This window comes from Grampus griseus (assembly GCF_964374135.1).
Source record: "Grampus griseus genome assembly, chromosome: 3".
In the NCBI taxonomy this organism is placed as follows: domain Eukaryota; kingdom Metazoa; phylum Chordata; class Mammalia; order Artiodactyla; family Delphinidae; genus Grampus; species Grampus griseus.
The window spans coordinates 7,690,536-7,714,450 of NC_139019.1; the positions used below are offsets into that span (position 1 = coordinate 7,690,536).

Below are 23,915 nucleotides of genomic sequence, written 5' to 3' on the forward strand. Positions count from 1 at the left end.
ATGTGGTGGTTTTTCATTGAAGACCTATCTTGGATTTTAAGTAGCTCTGCTGATACATGCATACGTAATACACACACATCTTATTAAATGTTGCATAACATTATTACACATAACAATTTTTCTCATCATAAAGTTCTCACATAACGCTTGGCCTGAATGCCAAGGAAACATGGCACTCACTGTGTTTTGACAAACTCAGGTGATTTCTTAAGCAATTTGATCCTACATTCTGACAAGTCCATTCTTTTCCATTAGAGTTGGAATGAACATAGTTTTTAGTTATTTTTTCCATTTTATTTATTTATTTTTTACATATATGTGTATCTATTCTTTTTCAAATTCTTTTCCCATTTAGGTTTTTACAGAATACTGAGCAGAGTTCCCTGTGAGAAGTAACATAATTTTTAAAATTCACTTCCCTGAGGTATAATTTAAACACAATAACATTTACCCACTTAAATTCAATTACTTTTACCAACTGTATAAACCTATCACCACCACCACCTCAATCGTGACATAAAATGATTGCATCAACACACACATTTTCTCAGGAACCTTTGCAGTGGATTCCATCCCTTGTCCTGTACCCAGGCAACTATTAATATGTATCCTGCTACTTTAGTTTGGTCTTCTATAGAATTTCACAAAATGGGACAACACAGAATATGTAGTCTTTTCTATCGGGAATCTTTCACTTAGTATACTACTTTTAAGTTTCATCCATTTCATTGTCTGTGTAAGTAGTTTATTTCTTTGTATTGTCTGGTAGTATTCTATTTTACATAATTAATTTGTAGCCACCCCCACTGATGGACTTTTGAGTTGTGTCCAGTTTGGATTAGATGGGATGAAGCTACTGTGAACCTTTGGGTACAAATCTTCCTGTAGACATTATTCAACTTTTTAATTATCCTTGGGCAAAGAGCTATGAGTGAGTTTGCTGGAATTTAAGGAAAGTGTATATTTAACTTTTGAAGACACTGAATGTTTTCCAAAGTGGCTGCACCATGTTGCATTATCAGCAGCAAAGCATAAGAGGTCCATTTTCACCACATCCTCCTCAATGCTTAGTATTATCAGTCTTCTTAATTTTAGTCACTCTGCTCAATGTGTAGGGATATCTCACCATGGTTGTCATTAGTATTTTCAAATTGCCTAAATCTCTAGTCCATTTATAAATGTTGTAAGAGTTTCTTTATATATTCTGGACACAAGAACCTTAGGAGATATATGTTTTGTAAATATTTTCATATAGCATCTGGATTGTTTTTCCTTTTCTCAATGGTGTCTTTGAAGAGCAAATGTTTTTAACTTTTGTGTGGTCCAGTTTATCAAATTTGCTTTTATGGGCTGTTTTGTACCCTAACAAATTTTTGCCTAATCTAAGGTCTGAGATAGTTGTTTTTCAAAGTTTCTTCTAGATAGTTTATAAGTTTGCCTCTTAACTTTAGGTCTATGATCCATTTCAGTTAATTTTTGCACTGAGAGGTCCAGTTTTTCCAGCACCATTTTTTGGAAGAACTATATTTCCTCATTAAATTACCATGGTCACTTTGCTGAAAATTAATTGACAGTATATATCTGGATCTATTTCTGGTCTCTGCTTTCTGTTACATTGATTTCTATGTTTATCCTTGTGCAAACATCACACTGTCTTGAATTCAAGTACTGTAAGACTTCCAAAATTACTCTCCTTTTCAAAAACTCTTTCAGCTTTTCTAAGTCTTTTGTATTTCCATGTAAATTTTAAAACCAGGTTTTCAATTTACACAATAAAACCACATGAACTTTTTACTGGGTTTGTAAGAGTCTAAAGATTGCAATGCATATGTTACAGTTGAATTTATATCTTAACATTAAATTTCTGATCTATAAATATTTATCTTCAATTGTTTTGGTCTTTTTACTTTCTCAGTAATGTTGGGTAGCGTTCAATGTTTGGCTCCTGAACATATTGTTAAAGATATCCTTATTTCATATTTATGAGCTACTATAAATGATATAATTTAATTTCAGTTTATAATTATTAAGTGATAGCATATCACAATGCAATTGAATTTTTTTTTATATTATGTATATGGAAATCATGAGACATTCACTTAATAGTTTTACTAGGTCTTTTTAAAATTTCGGTGACCACTCTTATTCTTTCTTTTTAATCTGTATGCCATTTGTTTATTAAATTACTTTTATTATAATATATTATTTATTTATCTAATATTACCTTTCTCAGGGGCTAGTACAATGATAACTAAAAGCACTAAAAATAGTAATGGTAAACATCCTTGTGGGGAAAGCATTCAGCCTCTAACTGTTAAATATTATATTATATTTAGATTTTTTTAAGGTGCCTTTTGTCACATGTGGCAACACCCTTTACTTCTAGTTTTTATCATGAATGTGTGTTGAATTTTATCAAATGATTTTTCTATATCTATTAAGATGAATTTTAAAAAATATTTTTGGTCAGTTAATGCACTGATTTACATTGATTTTCAAGTGTTAAACCTTGGAAATCCCATGCAATCTTATATTTATGCAATAAAACCCACTGGGACATGATGTATTATCCTTTTTACAAATGGCTGGATTCGACTGCTGAACTGTTATTAAGGATTTTTGTGCCTATGATTGTGGGAGATATTGGTCTATAGTTTTATATATTAAAATGTCTTGTCTGGTTTTGGTAAGAGTAATAATGACTTCTTAAATAAGCTGAGAAGTGTTCCATCCTCTTCTACTCTGGAAGAGTAGAATCAGTGTCCTTTTCTTTTCCTTAAGTACTTGTCAAAATTCACTATTGAAGCCATCTGGATTTGAAGTTCTCTTTGTTGGAAGAGTTTTAAGTACAAATTTAATTCCTTTAATGGATACAGAATTAGTTTATCTGACTTTTCTTAAGTGAACTTGGAGAGATTGTTTATCTTCAAAGAATTTGTCCACTTCATCTAAGTTGTCAAATTTATTGGCATAGAGTTGTTCATTGTTTTCTATTAATCCTTTTTAACTTCTGTAGGTTCTGTAGTGATGTCTCCTCATTCATTCCTAATATTGATAAATATATATCTTTCTTGTTCCTAACCAATCTAGTTAAAGGTTTATTGATATTATTGGTCTTGTTAAAGAACTAGGTTTTAGTTTCATTGATCTTCATTATTCTTTATTTCCACTTAAACTGATTTATACTCATCTTCATTTTCTGCTTCCTTCTGTTTCCTGTAGGTTTAATTTGCCTTTTTTTTGGTAGACTTCCTTAAGAAAGATCCCAAAACCATTGATAGCAGATCTTTCTCCATCCCTAATATAAGTAAATAATGATATAAATCCCCCCACCCTGAGCTCTGCTTTACTATATACCACAAATTTGGATAAGTTGTGCTTTTATTGTCATTCAGATGAAAATATTTTAGAATTTCCCTTTAATTTCTTATTTGACCTATGAGCCAGTTAGAATTATACTGCTTAAATTCCAATATAATTTTCTATATACCAGTTTGTTACTGATTTTTAGTTTGATTCTGATGTGCTCATTGATTACACAGGCATGATTTCAATCCTTTTTAATGTATTGAGACTTGATTTATTCTGATCTATGTCTGTATTCTCCATTACTGTGCTATGTCTTGGAAACTACTTTCAGTGAGCTGAGCCAATCGTTGGACTCATTTTGTTTATTTCCTTTCCCTAAGAAATTACAATCCTGTGCCATCCTCTGCCTGTTGTCCATTGTCTGAAAACTGTACTTGCTAATATTTTGTCTGGTTTTCTTGTTTAAATCACGGAGGTAAATCAAATCCCTTTTTCCCATCATGGTCAGATAGAAAAGTCCCCTATATCATTTTTCAAATTAAAAATCATCTGTTGACCAAATCTTGGTCAAACAAGAAACATATATGACAGAAAATTTCTGTCAATTCATATACAATTTGCAAAATTAGTATTAGATGTTGTGGTTAAAAACTCTATCATGAAAGTAGAATTCACACATTCATATATTTTGCATTGGTTTGCATTTACAGTCCCAAAACTAATTATTTTGTGTTAGGGATTTATACTTTTATCCATGGATTTATCAGATAAGATTTTGTTTTCTCACTATGAAATGGAGAAATTATTTTCATGCTGGAGCTTTACTTTTGTAAATATGTTTTTTTAAGTAGGGCTGACCCTTTGGAATTAAGAAATAAAAGCATTCAAATGAGCTCTAAATTTGAATGAGTCATGCTTTATATTATTCTAGTCTATTTTTTTTAATTCAGAAAATGTTTGAGTCTGGCTTGAACCATCCATGCAATGATTTGAAGTTTTCTCTTTAACTACTAAATTATAACTTCTCAACATACCTTTGCATTTTACAGTAACTAACATTAAAATCAGACAAAAATAATAAAGACTAAATATTCAGATTTCTTGTTCCCTTCATCACTGCTAGTTCCCAAATTGCTGTGCCTCATAGAGTTTTCAAAAAATCGCTCCCCAGAAATACAGACTTGTATACGCAGCTGATTACTTGACATTTCCACTTGGATGCTAAAGAAACATCTCACACTTAACATGTCCAAAACTGAGCCTCCCAAACTCCTTCCAAGTGTGACTCTCTTACAACCTTTCTCATCTCAGTAAATAGCACTTCCACTCTGATCAATCGCTCAAGCCAAAAGCCTTAGAGTCTCTCTTGCTTTTCTCTTCCTCTCACAGTACATATACTATCTGAAAGGAAATACTTTGGACCTGACTTCCAAATACACTCTATCCAGAATAAGGCCACTGCTCCCCGGTGTCCACTGTTAACACTCTCAACTAAGCCACCACCATCACCAGCCTAGATCACCCACCCGTCCCCAAAACGCTCTCACTGCCCTAAATCCCACACGCCCAAGCACAATTCAGGCTGTCCTCAGCACAGCAGTCAGAGTGACCCTTTAAGTCATGTTAGTGCCTTACACTATCATTCCTCTGCTCAAAATCTTCCAGTGCCCACCCCCCAAAATAAAGGTAAAATTCATAAAGGCCCTACAGAACCTGGCCCTTATTATCCTTCCAATCTCACCTCCATTACTCCCTCCATTCAGGCCACACTGGCCTCCCTGCTCTTACTCAGACCTGCCAAGTACCCTCCCACCTCAGGGTCCAGGCACTTGCTCTTCCCTCTGCCTGGAACGCTTTTTCCTCAGTTATCCCCATGGCTTGCCCCCTCACCTCCTTAAGCCTTGACTCAGTGGGTCATTCTGTATGCTGCACAATTTAGTCAGGAGAAGAGAAACCACCCTAGGTACCTCAAACAGAGAACATTTAATATAGGGAATTGGTTGTAAAGGTATTGGAAGATAAAGTACAAGAACAAAGGAAGAATGCATGCCACACAGAGATGAGCAGCTGCTAACAAGCTGGGCTGGACCTCATAAGCCTGTTCCTGCTGCTGTGCTCTTCTCAAGCAGCTGTGACTCAAGCTGTGACTGCCTACTCCCCAACTGGGGACTTAGGATCGCCTCAGTCCTCAGCCACGCTATGCAGGCATAAACATGTTTATGTTTATTATGTTTATTTATGTTATTATGTTTATGTTTATCCTCACTATTCCTCCAGCCTCCTCAGCAACTACTGGTTCCTCCCATTCACACATCCTAACAGGAACCCAGCTGGGTCAGAAGCCTCAGAAATTTCACTGACTCTCTGACCAGTTGTACAACGTGAAATATAAAAGGGACAGCTGTGGGGACAGAGGCAACAGGTAAATGCCAGGCCCACCTGGTTACCCTGATGAAAACTGCAAGACCCCTCCCTTCCTTAACGCATTCCCTGCTTTACGTTTTTCCTCAGCCCTTAGCACCATATAACCCGGTCTATATTATATCATCTTATTATTGTCTGTCTCCCCTAATAGAACGTAAACTCAGCACGGGCCGAGATTTCTACTGTTTCGCTTATTGGGGTAACCCCGTGACTGAAACCATTTCTGGCACATCATATGCACTCAATTAAAGATTGATTGAATTATTAATGAACTGGAGCTTTGGTTTTATCTTCAAACAAGCAGAAGCTAAAGACTCTGTGTGATGAGGTGAGGGACTCCAGTGGCACAAAAATCAAAAATATGAATAAGAATAACAATCATTAATCACCCTCTGAGAGCCACCAGGAGCGCTCCACCAGTCCAGCTGTTCCTGGCACCAGGGTCTCATTTCATTGATTTTATTTAATAGGGTTTGTAGTGTATCTAACACGCAGTCCAGAGGTGCTTTCAAGGTGGCAATGGTCAAATAGCATTACGACAAGTTTGTCATCTTGCAGATTGGAAGAATCTATTCATTTGGTGTGTTAGCATGCATTATCACCGCATTCTTGATTATGAATGAGAATGCTTCCTGCCTCACGTGACACATGTGATGAGGCTTTCTGAAGTCTATCCCTGACTTACATGAGGGAAATGGGAAAGCAAAAGAGAAATTTAAAAAAAAATAACTTCTTTTCTTTAAAAAGCTTCAGGAAAATAAAACGTTATGGTGCTGACTAAATTAGTACACAAACTAAATAAGTTTTAGAAACCTCAGTGTAGTCTTTTCTTTGTTATATTGATAACAGAAAAATTTCAACACTGCTGTCTGCTGAAGTGAGTGTAATGTTTTGTCTCCTCAAATGTGACCATGGCAGATTACCTTGCCTTGATATTAGAAGAAGACAAGAAGTCATAAATCCAAGAAAAAATATTGCTTAATTAAAAGTTTATTCACCCTACATTTAATCTCCAACTCTTACTCATAAATAAAAAAAGATTAGATTTTTATCTACCATCATTGTGAGAAATGGACGAATTGCCCATTTAATGCTTAAAAAGACTATAATATGCTTAAACATAAATAAAATACAATAACATACCATTTGAGGCCCAATGAAATGATTGTTTTAAATCAGAGTCCTGACAATAACTTCACAAACTCTTATCCCCAGTTTTAATGCAATCCCTTTGAACTACTTAACTTATAAAGTATTCCATTTGCAGTCTCAGAATAATAGAAACTATTTCCCCACCCAGACAAATCAATCAAAAATTGATTATCTCAAGATAAAATATAGATGTGGAATCTTACAAATTATTTCATTAGTGGCGCTAGAACACAAAAGTAATCCAAAAGTTATTGATCATTCTCAAAACTCAATAAATTATTTTCATCAGAACTTAATCATTGTTTATAAAAATCATACAACAGGGACCCTCAACTTTCATCAATCGAAGATCAATAACAACATAAAAGTACAACACAGGTATTGCAACCACGTCACTCAATGAATAATGCATAGTGGTTTTACCATGAGTGCATTTTCTTCTAACACCTCTATGCACTCATGAATGATCATTACATTCCTACATTGTAGAGTTGAAAAGTGGTGTGTTTTTTAATATTCCATTTTTTCAGATAGCAAACTAGCAACAGACTTTAAAATAAAAAATGTATTACCAAGTGTAGCTTTTAACTTATAGAATAGGCAGTGTACTTATACCTTAGTTGTTTCATTTGCATATAGGTTCAAATATTTTGCCCACATAACTTTGAGATTACATTACATGAAACATTCATCCATTTGCATGATAACAGAAGTTAAATTATTGATGGGTCAAATGACTTTTTATAGGATCCATAACAACACTTTTCTTTCCCAAATAAATGCAAAGGAGGATAACTCATAATCCGTTATGAAACCAAAGAGAATCACACTTGATTTATGTAAATTTTAGTTTTTACAAAGAAAAGCATTGAGTTCAAGATACTTTTCAACAGTAATCAGTATCTTGCTATTATTTAATCAGATTCACATGAAAATATTAAAATGAATTTTATGCAATCTATTTTTAATTAAAATAAATGTTCCTAATTCTTCCTTGGAGAAAGTGGGCCATTGTCATGCAGTCATACACACTTATGATTTATAAAGGTCAAATGGCAGATCTGAGACTAGAAGAACAGGGAGAAATACTGTAAGCAATTTTAATCAAGGTCTTTCCATGCTCAAAGACTCTGAAATCTCTGAAACCTGACAGGGACTCTAGAAATTATCTACGACAGCCCCTCCTGTGGTGATGAGCATCCTAGATCCTAGGAGAAGAGATAAAATCCAGCCAGGATCATGAAGCCACATGCCTGTCTGGGGCATGAGACACCGCACAGCAAAAACCCAGAGAGAAAATGGAGCAGCGTGGGACCTGTATAGAGCCCTGGGATGTTCATGAGGCCATGCGATAGGTATGGAGCCCCAAGACAGGCATGGAGCCTTGATATGTGCATGGGGCTGTGAGGCCACATGAAGAGCCACACAACAGCTATAGAGCCATGGGAGATGCATGAGGCCACGGGACAAGCGTGGGATCCTGGGACACATGTAAGGAGCACCAGAACAGGTATGGAGCCCCAAGGGGAGCAGGTGGTGAGCCAAGCAATGCCAGTGGTCCCGAGGTCTGTGAGCCAGTCAAGGGAAGAGTGGTAAGAGGCAGGTCCATGGGCAGGGTTGGCAGTTAACAGGGAAAGAGGAAATGTGTACATGACACCCTCCAGACTGGGAGAAAGACAGCCTCTCGGAGGTAGGGAAGAGCTGGGGCTCCCAGTAAGTTAACATAAAGAAGAGCCAACAGAAAGTTACAAAACTTGCCACACATTTTTATTGTCAACACCGAACACATCAATGCCTTTAACAGGAAGGCAATGGAATATAGTAATACCATTTGAAAGAAAAACACAGGATCCGTGAAAAATTATCATTCATCCTGTAGTATGGGAACAGAACCCGAGTATAAAATCCTGGGTTGGCCCCTTTTGGTCATGGTTTTTTGAATCACCCAAGGCTACATGTGGGGATAAGGCAGTTGTTTAAACTCGAGGGCCACATGCCACATCCCAGTCCGGTCCCAGTGATGGCGCAAGCTGGAATATCCATTTCAAGTCCCTCCGACCTGGGGCCAAATGTTGCTAATCTAGTGTCAATCATCCATACAGTTCTTCCATAAGTTCCAAAACAATTCTCAGGCCAAACAACAAATCCAGAAGTAGGAAGACACTCAGCAGGAACATCCAGGAGTTACAGATAGAGATCCCAGGGAGCTGAGAGGAGAATTAACAGCACCTGGCCTGATTCTGCAGGCAGAAGTCATCTTGGGCATTAATATTAAGTGCTGTCAATCTCAGTCCTGGGCAAATATGTGGACAAAACTATAATTCAAAAAGATACAGGCATCCCTATGTTCATAGCAGAACTATTCACAATAGCCAAGACATGGAAACAACATAAATGTCCATTGACAGATGAATGGATAAAGAAGATGTGGTACATATATACAATGCAGTACTATTCAGCCATAAAAAAAAAGTGAAATAATGCCATTTACAGCAACATGGATGCAACTAGAGATTATCATACTAAGCGAAGTAAGTCAGAAAGAGAAAGACAAATACCAGATGATATCACTTATATATGGAATCTAAAATACGACACAAATGAACCTATCTACGAAACAGAAACAGACTCACAGACATAGAGAACAGACTTGTGGTTGCCAAGGGGGAGGGGACGTGGGTGACTGGATGGATTGGGAGTTTGGGATTAGCAGATACAAACTATTATATATAGAATGGATAAACAACAAGGTCCTACTGTAGAGCACAGGGAAATATATTCAATATCCTGTGATAAACCATAACGGAAAAGAATATGAAAAAGAATGTGCACATATATAGATGTATATGTATATTTATATATATATATGTGTAACTGAATCACTTTGCTGCACAGCAGACGTTAACACAACATTGTAAATCAACTATATTTCAAATGAAATAAATTAAAAAAAATACTAAGTGCTGTCAGCTAAGATACTGAAAAAAGGCCTCCAAATTAGTCATGATATTAAAACTGCAAGACAAAGTAAGCCTGAGTACAGCATGACTCACCCCAGCAGTGGTCTTTCTCTCTGTGTTATGTGAAATTGCCTGATTCCTATAACTGGAGCACACTCTCTAAATTGCGAGCGTGCTGGGTAAACTTTAATCATTAAACGAACAAAAGCAGAATATGGCACTATCGCCTTAAGTGGATATTAAACATTTAAAACTCATTTTGGATACAGTTATGAGATTCAGTAAGTGTGCTGAGAAACACGCTGTTTTGAAGGGTCACTATTTCCCCCCCCCCTTTATTGGAACAGACGTTTAAGCAAACGACACAGACCTAAGTGTGAAGGGTGCGTCTGTCATGGGTCAGGGTGTTTTAGCAGCCACTGCACGAGCAGGGATAAATATTCCAGAACATGCAGTCAAGGGAGTACCCTTGCAAACACAGCAAGCTGTTAGGGCTTGTTGAGCAATGAACTCCACAAGACAAGTGGAGCCCGAAGTGGTATATACTTTCCCAAGGCTGGGAAAAAAGATCCTGCCAGCACCTTCTGCCCAGCCAAGTAAATCAAATCAAGACTTCAATGAAAGGTGCTTACTTGTACTGAGATGTTCCTGCAGACTCTTCCTGAGCAGGCTCCTGTGCAGAGTGCCTCCAACGTATAATGCTAAATCATGAAATTTTAAATGTACCCAGAAACCAAGATGGTAAACATCAAGATGATCCAGCCCTTCCTTTATTTCTCTCTTATCAGTGTTTCATCATACCTTCTCAAACTTTCTTGTATTGAGCACAGAAGAATGTTTATGGGGCATAGCCACGGCCACCTGCTCAGCTACAACAGGAGCCATTTCAAGGACTGACTGGGCTCCAAACAACCGCAGGGAATCTTTTATGTCTGTTTTTGATCAACAGTCTTATCCTTTCTTAAGAGAAGCACTTCCTTCCTAAAGTACCCATACTCTTGGCCCATGGCCTGCATACTCCTTTCTCAGCCAAGATGGAGGTCCCCAGGTACTCCCTTCCTCTAACTGCCCTGCATCCTGGGTGCCCTGGCCTCCCTCCCTCTGGGCTGGCTGGAGGTGGGGTCTCCTTCCTGTGAGCTAATCCCTCGCCTGTGCCCAGTATCCTATCCCCTCCTATAGCCCCGGGGACTTTGCCTAGTCAATTATATCCCCCTGTCTTTTCTCTCTTCACCAGTACCATTTAAGGATGATTAAGTAATGCTCTCTTAAAAGCCTTTCCCTGTCCTCATGTCCCTGCCAACTGAGAGAGTAATTTTGATGTCTATTTCTTCACCTTACCTTTGTCCCTTCACTCATGAGCATCTAGTTTTATTCCCAGCACTGCTGCGAAACTGCTCTGATAAATGCCATTTGCTACGGGTTGATGTGTCCACCCCACGCCCACCCAGAGATATGTTGAAGTCCTAACCTCATGTACCTGTGATGATTGTGAACTTATTTGAAAATAGGGCCTTGATGTAATTAATTAAGATGAAGTAATGCTGGGTGACGGTGGGCCCTAAACCTAATATGACTTGTGTCCTTATAAAAAAAAGAGAGGGGGCTTCCCTCGTGGTGCAGTGGTTGAGAGTCCGCCTGCCGATGCAGGGGACATGGGTTCGTGCCCTGGTCCGGGAAGATCCCACATGCTGCGGAGCGGCTGGGCCCGTGAGCCATGGCCACTGAGCCTGCGCATCCGGAGCCTGTGCTCCGCGACGGGAGAGACCACAACAGTGAGAGGCCCGTGTACTGCCAAAAATAATAATAATAATAAAAAATAAAAATAAATAAATAAAAAGAAGAGAAAACAGACACAGACGCACAGAGAGAATGCCATGCGACTACAGACTCAGAGAACTGGAGTGATGGGTCCACAAGCCAAAGAACGCCAAGGACTGCTGACAGCCACCTGAAGCTAAGAAGTGGCAAAGATTCTTCCCTAGAGCTTTCAGAGCGTGGCCCTGGTGACATCTTGCTTTTGGACTTCTAGCCTTCAGAACTGTGAGAGAAGATACTGTGATTGTTTTAAACCACCCAGTTTGTAGTATGTGGTTACAGGAATACTGGGAAACTAATACACCATTGCTGACAGAGTTTCTGGGAAGGTAACCACCTGTCCCAGTTTTCCCAGAAGACAGTAGGGCTTTCAGTGCTATATCCCAAAAAAGTCTCGGGCAAATCAGGATGAGTTTGTCACTCTACCTTCTGGCCCACAGGTGCCTTGAACTGGCTGCATCATCAGACACTCTGACGGCCACCTCCCTCTTGAAAAAGCTCTCCTTTCTTGGTTCCCATGATACCTGCTCTCAATTAGTTAACTCCATCCGATGGCAGCTAGGAACTCAGCTTTCTCGATCTAACATCATTTCCGATTCCCCTTCTTTATCCCGTCTGGAACCAACAGCCAAGAACTCAGGGCTCACTCTCAGTGCCTCCTGCTTCCTCCTGTCTTATATCCTTTAAAACATCAACAACTCCCTCTTCAGATCTCCAGAATCCACCCAGTTCTTTACATTTCTGCTACCACTCCCGTAGCTCAGGCCCTCACCGCTGCCCCCTTTGGTCACGGCAGCGGCCCCAGAATTTGCTCTTCCTGCCAGCATTTCTCCATCCTCCAAGGTGAGCCTGTGCAGACAAGAGGGGGACTTCTTGAGATGCCTTTGGATGCCGTGCATTATTGATTCCTCACTGTAAGTTTCATCTCCCTCTACTTCCTCTCTGTAATCTGAACTGACATTTCATGGCTTACTGTACTCGACACTTGCCAAAACCTGCCGTGCGCCCCTCATGAGATTCATAAACACCTTCTAACAATCATCTGGGACTCAGCTCTGGCACTGCTGCATCCTAGAAACCCTCCTTAACCATTCCTCTACAGCCCAGGCTGTCTGGTTCCGACACCCCTTCCCTGGGCTCACACAGCACCCGGCAAAGACACCCGAGAGGACCCTTAATACAATGTAATGCAACGGTCCTTCTGGTTTAGATTCCTCAAGATATTCTAGACCCTTAACAGGAACTAGGTTTTTTACCTCTATCTCCTCCATATTTAGCACAGACCCCCGGTACATATATAGGCAGTTATTAAATGCCTGTTGAACGTTCACTCCAAATTTTAAAAATGAAAATTAAAAGTATGTTGAGATGCCATTTATGAGCTATGGGGTTTTCCCAAATCCCAAAGCTTAACAGTGCACTCGGTTGGAAAGTCTAGTGCGAAACAGATACTCCTATCCAGGGCAATGAGAATGCAAAATGGTGCAACCTTCATGAAAGAAAATCAGGGAGTATCTAGTAAAACTACAACTGCATTCACCCCTTGACCCAGCAATTCCAATTCCAGGAATCTCTGTCAATGTTACACTTGCAAAAATATCAAAAGATGTGTGTGCAGGAGTCATTACACATTGTAACACTATACCTGATCACTTCTCCCAGCAGGGAGTTGCTGAGTAGACTAGAGTTCATTACATAGAGGAGAGTTATGTGACCATGAGAAGAAGCGACATAAACCCATACTACTGGGACGTGGACTCCAGGGCATATCATGATGTCAAAAAATGCTAGATAGAGAAAACTCTGTATACATGCTACTTTTTAAGAAAAGAGGGTATGAATATATATGTGCATGTGTATGTGTGTGTGGAGTTTGGTTTATATTTAAAAAGAAGCATAAACTATAAGTAAAAGGTGAGCTAAAGGCAGAGAGAGTGAACAAGGTAAGGAAAACAGTTCCTCTAAACACCGCTTGTTTTATTAATTTGACTTTAAAACACTACAGAATAATGTAATGTAAATTTTGAAAATCTCGAAAAATCAAAAGTGAAATTAAACAAATGAAATTAACTGGATTTTGAGTTGGTGGCACTACCATACAAAGGGAAATTGTTTCGATTTCAAGGTGCTAATTTTGCTTCCATTTTCCAGTGAGATTTATACCCTGAGGACTAAAAGAAAAGAAGAAAAATCATCCGAAAGGGTTTTCTGTATTCAATAAGGACTAAAGTTGCACAGAACTTTTATTCTGAAATGACTAAGTATGAATTACAGGAAAAGGCAAAGGAATAATTATGCTGACCTGCAGAGACAGGATTCTGTGCACAGGAGAGAAAGATAGAGACATAAAATAGACGAGGATCAGAAAGTCCCTAGAGTCCTGGAGATGAACTGGAAGTATCCAGAGCAACTTCTGGTGTGTTTTAAAGAACGTTTTCCTTAGCTCTATACACTGAAAACACCTGACTTTGATCACCGCTATGCTTGAATCAGATAAAAATGGCTGATTCTCAGGTCAATGGAAGGAAATGGATAAGAGGAGTCTTATTATCCTAGAGAATAACCAAGCCATCCAAGGCCACTTGGGTTGTTGCCAAAGAACTCAGGGGCCAACCTCAAGAGGCTCCCCTAGGCCTGAAATGTGACAATTTCACCATCTGTAAGAACATAAGCTGCAAGTGATGGAAATATACCAAATATTGAAATCCATGTATTAAAAATAATTCTAATAACCACTTTTTTTTTTAAAAAAAAGCAAACATAACATTTTATTTGTCCCCTCTGGATGATGCTGGAGAGCCAACTAAGTAGGCTCTTTACAAAAACGGTAAAGGGAAGAAAAGTAAGCATTCACTCTGCCTTTCCTATGTCAGCTGCACCCTCAGGATATACAAATAGTTGAGGAGGAAAAGTTACTTTATGTAGAAATATTTCAGCCATTAAATGAAAAAAGAATAGTAAAATTAAAAACTCCCAGTTTTTCACCCATGAATGAATCCGGAGATTTAGGCCGTGATCCTCGATGACTGATCATTTCACATCCCGTTGAAGGACACAGCACCACCCATGACACAGCAGAGACACAAAGATGCACACCTGAATCTGGGCAGCCCCCGGATATCACTACTAATTTACAGACACATTCAGGACAGAAGAGCGTCCGAATGACAGCAATGGGAAACTGGGCAAACCCTGGACTGTGGAAACTCTGCAGGATGATGGACTCAAGTTTCTTTAAAAATTAATTTGCAAGGGGAGAGCAACAACAACAAAACACAGTGAAGGATGAAGAGACTCAAGACATACACCAGCCAACTGCAATAGACGACACCAGCCAACTGCAATAGATGAAGGTCCTTCCATTCCTGACTCAGTTCAACTGTTACCAGAACAAGGCACAAGCATTCCTGTGACCATCAGGGCTCTCACAGTACTCACTGGATGTTTGCTAATTTTATGGCATTGGTTTTTGTCTGGGTTTCTGATGTTTTGGTGTGATTATGGCATTATGAATTCCTTATCTTTGATAGCCAAGAAGTGAAATATTATGGCACTATTATATCATTTCTTGAATTTGCTTCAAAATAATTTGGTGAATGTGGGTAGAGCACGGGTGGGGATATGCAAGAAAAAAGGTGGGCCAGGGATTAATAAATACAGGGGCTGGGTGTTCTTAGACTCTTCTATTTTTGTATATATTTCAAATCCTTTTGTGATACAAAAGTTACAAAATAACAGACCACAAAACGATTCATTGGATGAATTATTAAAATACAATGTCTGATTAATTATACTCAGTTTCATGATATAAGAGCAAGTTCCTTGAGGACAGAGACAAAGACTAGTTTACTTATCACCTTAAATGCTTAGAAATGTCCAGGGTGTAAAGAACCCTAAATAAATTTTGATGAATTAAAGAAGAAAAGAATGTGTATACACACTAATCAATTGATCCTACAGATATGTAGGCATATTTGAGACAGTAAACCAATTCTGTCTGCCACGCAATGCCAGATAGAGATAAAGGCGTACATTGTGTGGTGGGACTAAGGCTTTGTTGGGAAATGCTGAAATGAAGAATTTTTTTGTTTTGCTTGGTTTTGTTGTTATTTCTGTGGGTCACATTTTTCTCCCCCGGTTCAAATGCCTAGGAGGCTGACAGCAACTGTTAAGTAAAAGTGGCCTCAACAATGGGACGTTCTGCCTATGATAATTCTGAGCTTGGATTCTTCTTTTTTTTTACATCTTTATTGGAGTATAATTGCTTTACAATGGTGTGTTAGTTTCTGCTTTATAACAAAGTGGATCAGTTATACATATACATATGTTCCCATATCTCTTCCCTCTTGTGTCTCCCTCCCACCCTCCCTATCCCACCCCTCTAGGTGGTCACAAAGCACCGAGCTGATCTCCCTGTGCTATGCGGCTGCTTCCCACTAGCTATCTACCTTATGTTTGTTGGTGTATATATGTCCATGCCTCTCTCTCGCTTTGTCACAGCTCACCCTTCCCCCTCCCCATATCCTCAAGTCCGTTCTCTTGTAGGTCTGTGTCTTTATTCCTGTCTTACCCCTAGGTTCTTCATGACATTCTTTTTTCTTAAATTCCATATATATGTGTTAGCATACGGTATTTGCCTTTCTCTTTCTGACTTGCTTCACTCTGTATGACAGACTCTAGGTCTATACACCTCATTACAAATAGCTCAGTTTCATTTCTTTTTATGGCTGAGGATTCTTCTTAAGATAGTGATCAGTTTCAGAATATGAAACTCTTGTGATGGGGGATTTTGTAGTTTTGCTCTGATTTTAAACAATGTCTAAAACAAGACTCACAGAATGATAGAGTGATAACCACTGCTATTCTGAGTATGCAACGAGCATTTAAATGGTGCCTTTGCAATCAGAGAGTGCTCGACCCTCACCTTTATAGGAAATGACCGGGTGCTCTGCTCTCTGGCACTGAGATGCATCTGTCTCCGGCTGGGCGAGTCTCCACCATCCCAGGCTTGAGAAGAGCCACGCAATGATGCAGGGTCCCTTCATGGTGGGCAGGAGACCTTAGGCTCTGGACACTTGTCTTTAACCAGAAGCTCGTCGTCCCGTCATGTGGGGAAAGTGCCTAAAACATGCAAAAGAGAACAAGTGCATTAACATGGGTTCACGTTTTCTGGTGGCTGGTCTTTTAGTAAAGCCCCATCACGCCCTTTAAAAAAAAAAAGAGCCTTGCAGTGCTTGGACAAACACACCTTTTTCTAGGAGATATTTCAGAAATGTGTGAGTAATAATGTATGTCTCAATCTAGACCTCTTTTCCTCCCAATAATTTTATGAGATAACCCATTGATTATAAAAGAAGAATGTTCAAGTTTAAGCTCTATCAAGTCGTCATCGTCCCCACCCCCATGAAGAATTCAGTTTCAGAGTTGTGACCATCGATTGGTTTTCCCTTGGAACATCATTCTCGCCGGGTCATGCAAATGCAGATCTACATGTGGATGCCCTAAGAATCCCTCCCCTTCCCTTTTCAAAATACAAAAGCCCCTATTAAATAAGGCCATGACCATTGTCCTTGACTAATAACCTGATTAATACTATCTACCCAACTCTTAAAAATCATCCACAGTGGGTGCCTTTCTCCTTTGAAATTTACAGATGACCTTCCTGCAAAGTTTCTGGCTAGAGATCAAGTGTGCATCAAATAAAACCTATACGGAGCACCTACTGGGTGAAATGAAATTGCCGTGCTGGGAGCTGGGAAACTTTAAAGATTACGAATAATTTAAAAGATTAATAAGCTTTAAAATAAGACAGGCTTATAAAAATAACCATAATACAAGCTGTTAGAAAATCATAAAAAGAAGCAGGAGCGCTATGGGGGTTAGGAGAGAGAGTACGACTGCTACTTAGAGAGGTCAAGGTGGGTCAAAGGAAGACTTCATATTTGAGTTTAATCGTGGAGGATAAAGAGGATTTCAACAGATGGAGACTTCTGGAAGTAATCCAGAAGAGGATGAAGTGATGCACTGGAGGGCCAAGAGGAATGAGTAGGCAACATGTGTTGGGAACAGTTTACTGTACTTGACCCCAGGGGATAGAACGGGGAGAGATGGAAAGCAGCTTAGAGAGAATGTGGGGTTAAGATATGGAAGGTGAATGAATGATACTAAGGTCTGAGGTCTCTATTTTTAGGCAATAAGCTACCACAGTATATTAACATTAGAAGAAATAGTAATCATTCTCACCATAGCATACACAGGAAATCGGCTAAAGGAGAGCAGAAAGGCCGAGAAGTTAAATTGAAGATACAGCAATTGTTCAGAAGAGAAAGAAAGGAAGCTGTGACTTCAGGTGGGGTCAATGTGAACAGAAATTAAGGTAAACCCAGCTAACACTCAGTGTGATGGGTCAGGCAAAGTACAGAAAATTAAAGATGTCCGCAGCTTCTTTGACCTTCCTCCCACTGAAGGCTGGATCTTCACCCCCTCTCTTGAATCTGGGTTGGCTCTCTGACTGCTTTGCTCAGTCAGATACAACAGAAGTGATGGTACACTAGTTTCTAAGCCCATACCCTAAGAGGCTAGCAGTTTCTACTTCCTGTCTCCTCTGCAGCACTGAGACACTGGGTCAGAAGTGATGGTACCCTAGTTTCCAAGCCCATACCCTAAGAGGCTAGCAGTTTCTACTTCCTGTCTCCTCTGGGGCACTGAGACACTGGGTCAGAAGTGATGGTACCCTAGTTTCCAAGCCCATACCCTAAGAGGCTAGCAGTTTCTACTTCCTGTCTCCTCTGGGGCACTGAGACACTGGGTCAGAAGTGATGGTACCCTAGTTTCCAAGCCCATACCCTAAGAGGCTAGCAGTTTCTACTTCCTGTCTCCTCTGGGGCACTGAGACACTGGGTCAGAAGCCCAATGTCCCTGAAACTGTCATGCCAGGGAGACCACATATACGTCCTCCTGGTGATGTTTCCCACTAAGCCCAGCTTCCCAGGCAGCCCCACCAAGGCACCTGATATATGAGTAAAGCTGAAACCCACTGAGTGACTTTAGTATCACAAGAGCAAAGAAATCAACTAGTTGAGCGCTGTCCAATTTCCTAACCCCCAAAGTGTGAAATATAATAAATGGTTGTTGTTCTAATCTGTTAAACTGGGAGGAACAGAAAGCAAAGAGGCACAGATGGACAGAAGATAAAGAATGTGAGTCACTTTGAGGACAGTCATGCCATTTTTTAAAATATGATAATCAACAGAAGAAGTTTTAGAGGAGGATATGATCATTTGGTTTTGTGCATGTTGGGTTTAAGATGCCAAGAGAATATTTAAGGAAATGCAGCTGACTGTGGAAAATCCAGGTTGGATGCTCAGGAAAGAAAAGAATTCAGAGACAGCATATAATCTTTGCAATGTTTAAAAGCATGGGTGTGGTTGAGACGCACCAAGGGAAAGCATGAGAGAAAAAAAGGGCTAAAGAGAAGTGTTTATTTAGAATTTGTTCAAGAAAAGTAACCACACGAAGATGAGACACGAGAACAGATATAGCGCATCAAGTGAACACAGCACCATGGGAGCCAAGATAGAAATAACACATTTTAAAAAGAGGTCTCAAATGTAAAATAGATAGCTAGTGGAAAGCAGCTGCATCGCACAGTGAGATGAACTTGGTACCAAAGCACTTAGAGGGGTGGGATAGAGAGGGTGGGAGGGAGACGCAAGAGGGACGGGATATGGGGATATATGTATACGTATAGCTGATTCACTCTGTTATACAGCAGAAACTAATACAACATTGTAAAGCAATTATATTCCAATAAAGATGTTAAAAAATGTTTAATAAAAAATAAAAAGAGGCCTCGTCCACTGTACCCTGATGAGGTAGAGTGAAGACTACGGGCTTTAGTCAAAGGACATATATACACTACCAAACGTAAAATAGGTAGCTAGTGGGAAGCAGCCACGTAGCACAGGGAGATCAGCTCGGTGCTTTGAGAACACCTAGAGGGGTGGGAGAGAGGGAGACGCAAGAGGGAAGACATATGGGAACATATGTATATGTAAAACTGATTCACTTTGTTATAAAGCAGAAACTAACACACATTGTAAAGCAATTATACTCCAATAAAGATGTTAAAAAAAAAAAAAAGGACAGTCAATGGTCAACTCTGGGGTCAGTTTCAGAAAAACAGGAGACAGAGTCCATGACATGAGAAACCAAGAAGGGAACAGATGAAGCAAAAGTGTGACAGAATATCTGTGGTAACTTGAATGCTAGGTAACCCCAGAAAATTCAATGAAATCAGGTAAGCACGGAAGGACCAAAGTTCAGAAAATTTTAGGGTACAGAACACAGATCATTAAATGTGGCTTCTTTTCTGAGGAGTGGTGAGTGGAGAAGAGACTGCAGATTTAAGAGGGAGAGGTGGTATAAGATCCAGAAAAACAGGGGTGGCAAACTATTAAGGTTCCAGTAGAGAGGGTGGTTATGAAAGGGAGGAGAGGGGCCTCTTCTTTAACAAGGGGTGTGCACACGAGTACGTGGTGATACGTCAACATAGAGAAAACACGAAGTGGAGGGTACATCGAATTTCACAGTCTCCATATTTTGCACCCCATTGACTCAATCCTCCCATGGATGGAAATGTTCAAATTAGGCAGAGAAAAAAGTGAAGGGGCTGCAAATCATGATGAGGCAAGAGTATGGTTTCCAGAGGAGGGAGAGAGTCTGAGCATGAACATGGGGGAAGGAAAGGAGAGAAAAACTGGGAGCCAAGGATACATCTGTCCAATGGGTCCATAATCCCTGACCAGGCCAGTACATTGTAATGGGCAATGGAGGCACACGTGCTATTTTTTCCTGGGTTTTAAAATTGAAAGTATGATTCATTTCACTCTTGGAAAAGGGGTCACAGTCTGCAAAACTGGAGACTGCTCTTGAACTCCAGTCTGGAGGCAAATACATGAAGCAGCCCATCTTTCTTCTCCCTCTGACCTGAGACTTATGACATGACATTTTACCAAATGACATATCTTAATAGGAGTTTGGGATGAACACATAGACACTACTATATATAAAATAGATAATCAACAAGGATCTACTGTATAGCACAGGGAACTCTACTCAATATTCTGTAATAACCTATATGGGAAAAGCATCTGAAAAAGAATGGCTAGATGTACATGTAGAACTGAATGACTTTGCTGTACACCTGAGACTAACACAACATTGTAAATCAACTATATTCCAATATAAAATAAGAAATTAAGTTTAAAAAGAGTAACACCCATTAGAGGCGTTTTATTTTATTTTTTTATTTTTATTTTTTGGCTGCGTTGAGTCTTCATTGCTGCGCGTGGGCTTTCTCTAGCTGTGGCGAGCAGGGTCTATTCTTCGTTGTGGTGCACGGGCATCTCATTGCGGTGCATGGGCATCTCATTGCGGTGCATGGGCATCTCATTGTGGTGGCTTCTCTTGCTGTGGAGCATGCATGGGCTCTAGGCACAAGGGCTATTGTGGCGCACGGGCTCAGTTGCTCTGCAGCATGTGGGATCTTCCCGGACCAGGGCTCGAACTTGTGTCCCCTGCACTGGCAGGAGGATTCTTAACCACTAAGCCACCAGGGAAGTCCTGTTAGAGTTGTTTTAGATGTAATTTTGATCTGTTCAGAGCAAGGAGATTTGGAGCACCCTCAACAGTACACTCGGGAAAGGGCTGCAGGTAGAGTATCACTGCCCCACATCAAAACAAAATGGTGATGATAAAAAATTATGGGAAGGGGCTTCCCTGGTGGCGCAGTGGTTGAGAGTCTGCCTGCCGATGCAGGGGACATGGGTTCATGCCCCGGTCCGGGAAGATCCCACATGCCGCGGAGTGGCTAAGCCCATGAGCCATGGCCGCTGAGCCTGTGTGTCTGGAGCCTGTGCTCCGCAACGGGAGAGGCCACAACAGTGAGAGGCCCACGTACGGAAAAAAAAAAAAAAATTATGGGAAGGATAGTGAAAGTAACAGTGAACTCTCAGCAAGTGCTAGCTAGCTGTGTGGCAGGCAGGACACCAAGCACTTACACCCCCACCTGGCAGCCAGCAGGCACCCAGAGCAGTATCTCTGACACATCAACTCCCACTGAACAGCATCCCTCACAGAAATGAATGGAAGCATGGCCGTCTCGACCTCTGAGACTGAGCTCAGGTCACCCGAGGGCTAAAAGCAAATTCCTCTCTTGCAGATAGTTTTCAGTGTGTCAGACCCAAGCCAACATAGAATTCCCTTCTGTTAACCATGAAACAAGTTATACAGACAACTGCCAACTGGACCTGTCCTATATTTCCAATAGCCATGCATTCCCATCTCAATTCTAACATCTTGCCTCCCGAAGGAAAGCTGAAGAAGAATAATGCAAGTGCCTGACACGTTCCTTCCCTGGGATGTTGAAAGTGATGATTAGAGAAGAAAATGCCCTGTCAAGTGAAAGAGCTGCTAAAATGGGACAGACCCATGGTCCTATGGGGATGAGATGAAATTATATGTTTGCCACGTTAAGCTAAGGGAAGCACATTTAATGAGAACAGGTGATTTTTAGAAGTTTATAATTTTCGGACTATAACACGTTACCTTTGTTCTTAAAATAAAGGTACTGTAAACAGTCAGCCTGGTAAGGTACCAGGGAGGGGCATTCACAGTTTTCATTTACATCAGGGTTTTCTGAGTATCCTACCAAGCAAAGCTAACTCGTTGAATAGTCCTTTATTCAAAACAGGCTCAGATCTACATATCAGGTCCTTCCATCCTGGACTCTCACCTCTCAGCGGACTATGGTGGGGTGGGGAGAAGCATATTTATATCAGAGGTTTTAGTGCTCAATCTATTGACATTTCGAGCCAGGTAATTCTTTGTTCCAGGAGCTGTTCTGTGCCTTTAGCAGCATCCCTGGCCTCTCTACCCACTAGATGCCAGTAGCAACCCCCCAACCTGTGCCAACCAAAATGGGCTCCAGACTTTGTCAAATCGCCCTGGTTGAGAATCTCTGATTTGTATGTATCAAAATACCTCTCCCTCTTTAGAAATTAAATAAGCCATCATCACTTGAAAGATTATTTTTAAATATGCTTATATAAATCACCCAACTGAATTCGTATTGAGTCATTTCAGCAAAATTTCAATAAAAACGAAAGTCACGTTAACTATAACTCTTTGCTACATTGGGGAAATACATGATGAAGGAATGTTCAAAGGATCAATTTCCATAAAAGTTGTTCAAATTTCATCCTACCACCTCTGGAAAAGTAAAAATATGTTTGGTGACAATACTAAACAAGTTGATTTTGCCAATAGGAAGATTATTACAGCAGGCCACTTTGGGCTACAAAACAGAAGCATTTTCGTTGCATCTACTTCAAAATCCCTGAAGCCTTCCCTTTAGTTTCCTGATGTGGGAGTACGTTCTCTCTATAAGCTTGATCTAAATAAGCAAAGTTCCATATATACATGTTCGTGCAATAAATAGCATTTCTTATTCACACCCACACTGCAGATGAATAGGCTTTGGGGAATAGAAAATAACTGTTCCTTTTAGTTAAAAAAAAACTGCTGTCAGATAAAATAGAAATCAAAAGAATGAAAGCTTACACAAGAAGTTATGCTTCAGGAACAAAGTCTAACTAGTGATGAATAAAACCAGAGCCAAAATAAGCTTCACGTACTTTTTTTCAGGGGAGGCTGGTGTTCCTCTGAATCTCTGACCCACCGTAAAGTTGGAAGTGGCCAGATGCATGGGCGCAACTCAGAGAGTCCACAGAAACTCTGCCAGCCCGGCTCCTACCTGATGGCTTTAGGACCTCCATTGCAGACAAGATGGAGAAGTCAGGTGAGAGAACTGACCAATGAGCTGCTCGGAGAGGACCAGGAAGCCGAGCCCCACACCCACTGGAGCACAGCAGCCCTTGGGAGGATGCTTCGCGTGCGCATCTCAGTTGTAAAAACTTACAGTCTGTTGTAACATCAGAAGCACAATGACAGGATTTATAAGAAGGGGATGGACAGCTCTTCTGAAAGGTCTGTGTTTGCCCTCATCTTTCCATCCATCTCTTGGCCCTATTCCATGGGATCAGATGAAACACTCCCCCAGAGACTAAAGCCCCAGCCCGAACCGAAAGCAGCAGAACCACTGAAGAAATCAGTCCATCATCTGAACAAACCGTGGAGCCTGATTCCCGCACGCCCTGGCACAGCCAAACATGGTGTTACAACATCTACTGCACA

At 40.2% G+C, this 23,915-nt stretch overlaps 1 protein-coding gene across 1 annotated transcript in view; it reads right to left on the bottom strand.

Moving 5' to 3' along the window:
• Window positions 1-23,915, bottom strand: part of SEMA5A (semaphorin 5A) — a 349,482-nt gene that overhangs the window by 281,335 nt on the left and 44,232 nt on the right. Inside the window, exon 2 of the mRNA XM_082652404.1 lies at window positions 16,585-16,781. Within this exon, the coding sequence (XP_082508530.1) occupies window positions 16,585-16,705 (121 nt within the window). The 5' untranslated portion in view covers window positions 16,706-16,781. The remainder of the gene's footprint in view (window positions 1-16,584; window positions 16,782-23,915) is intronic.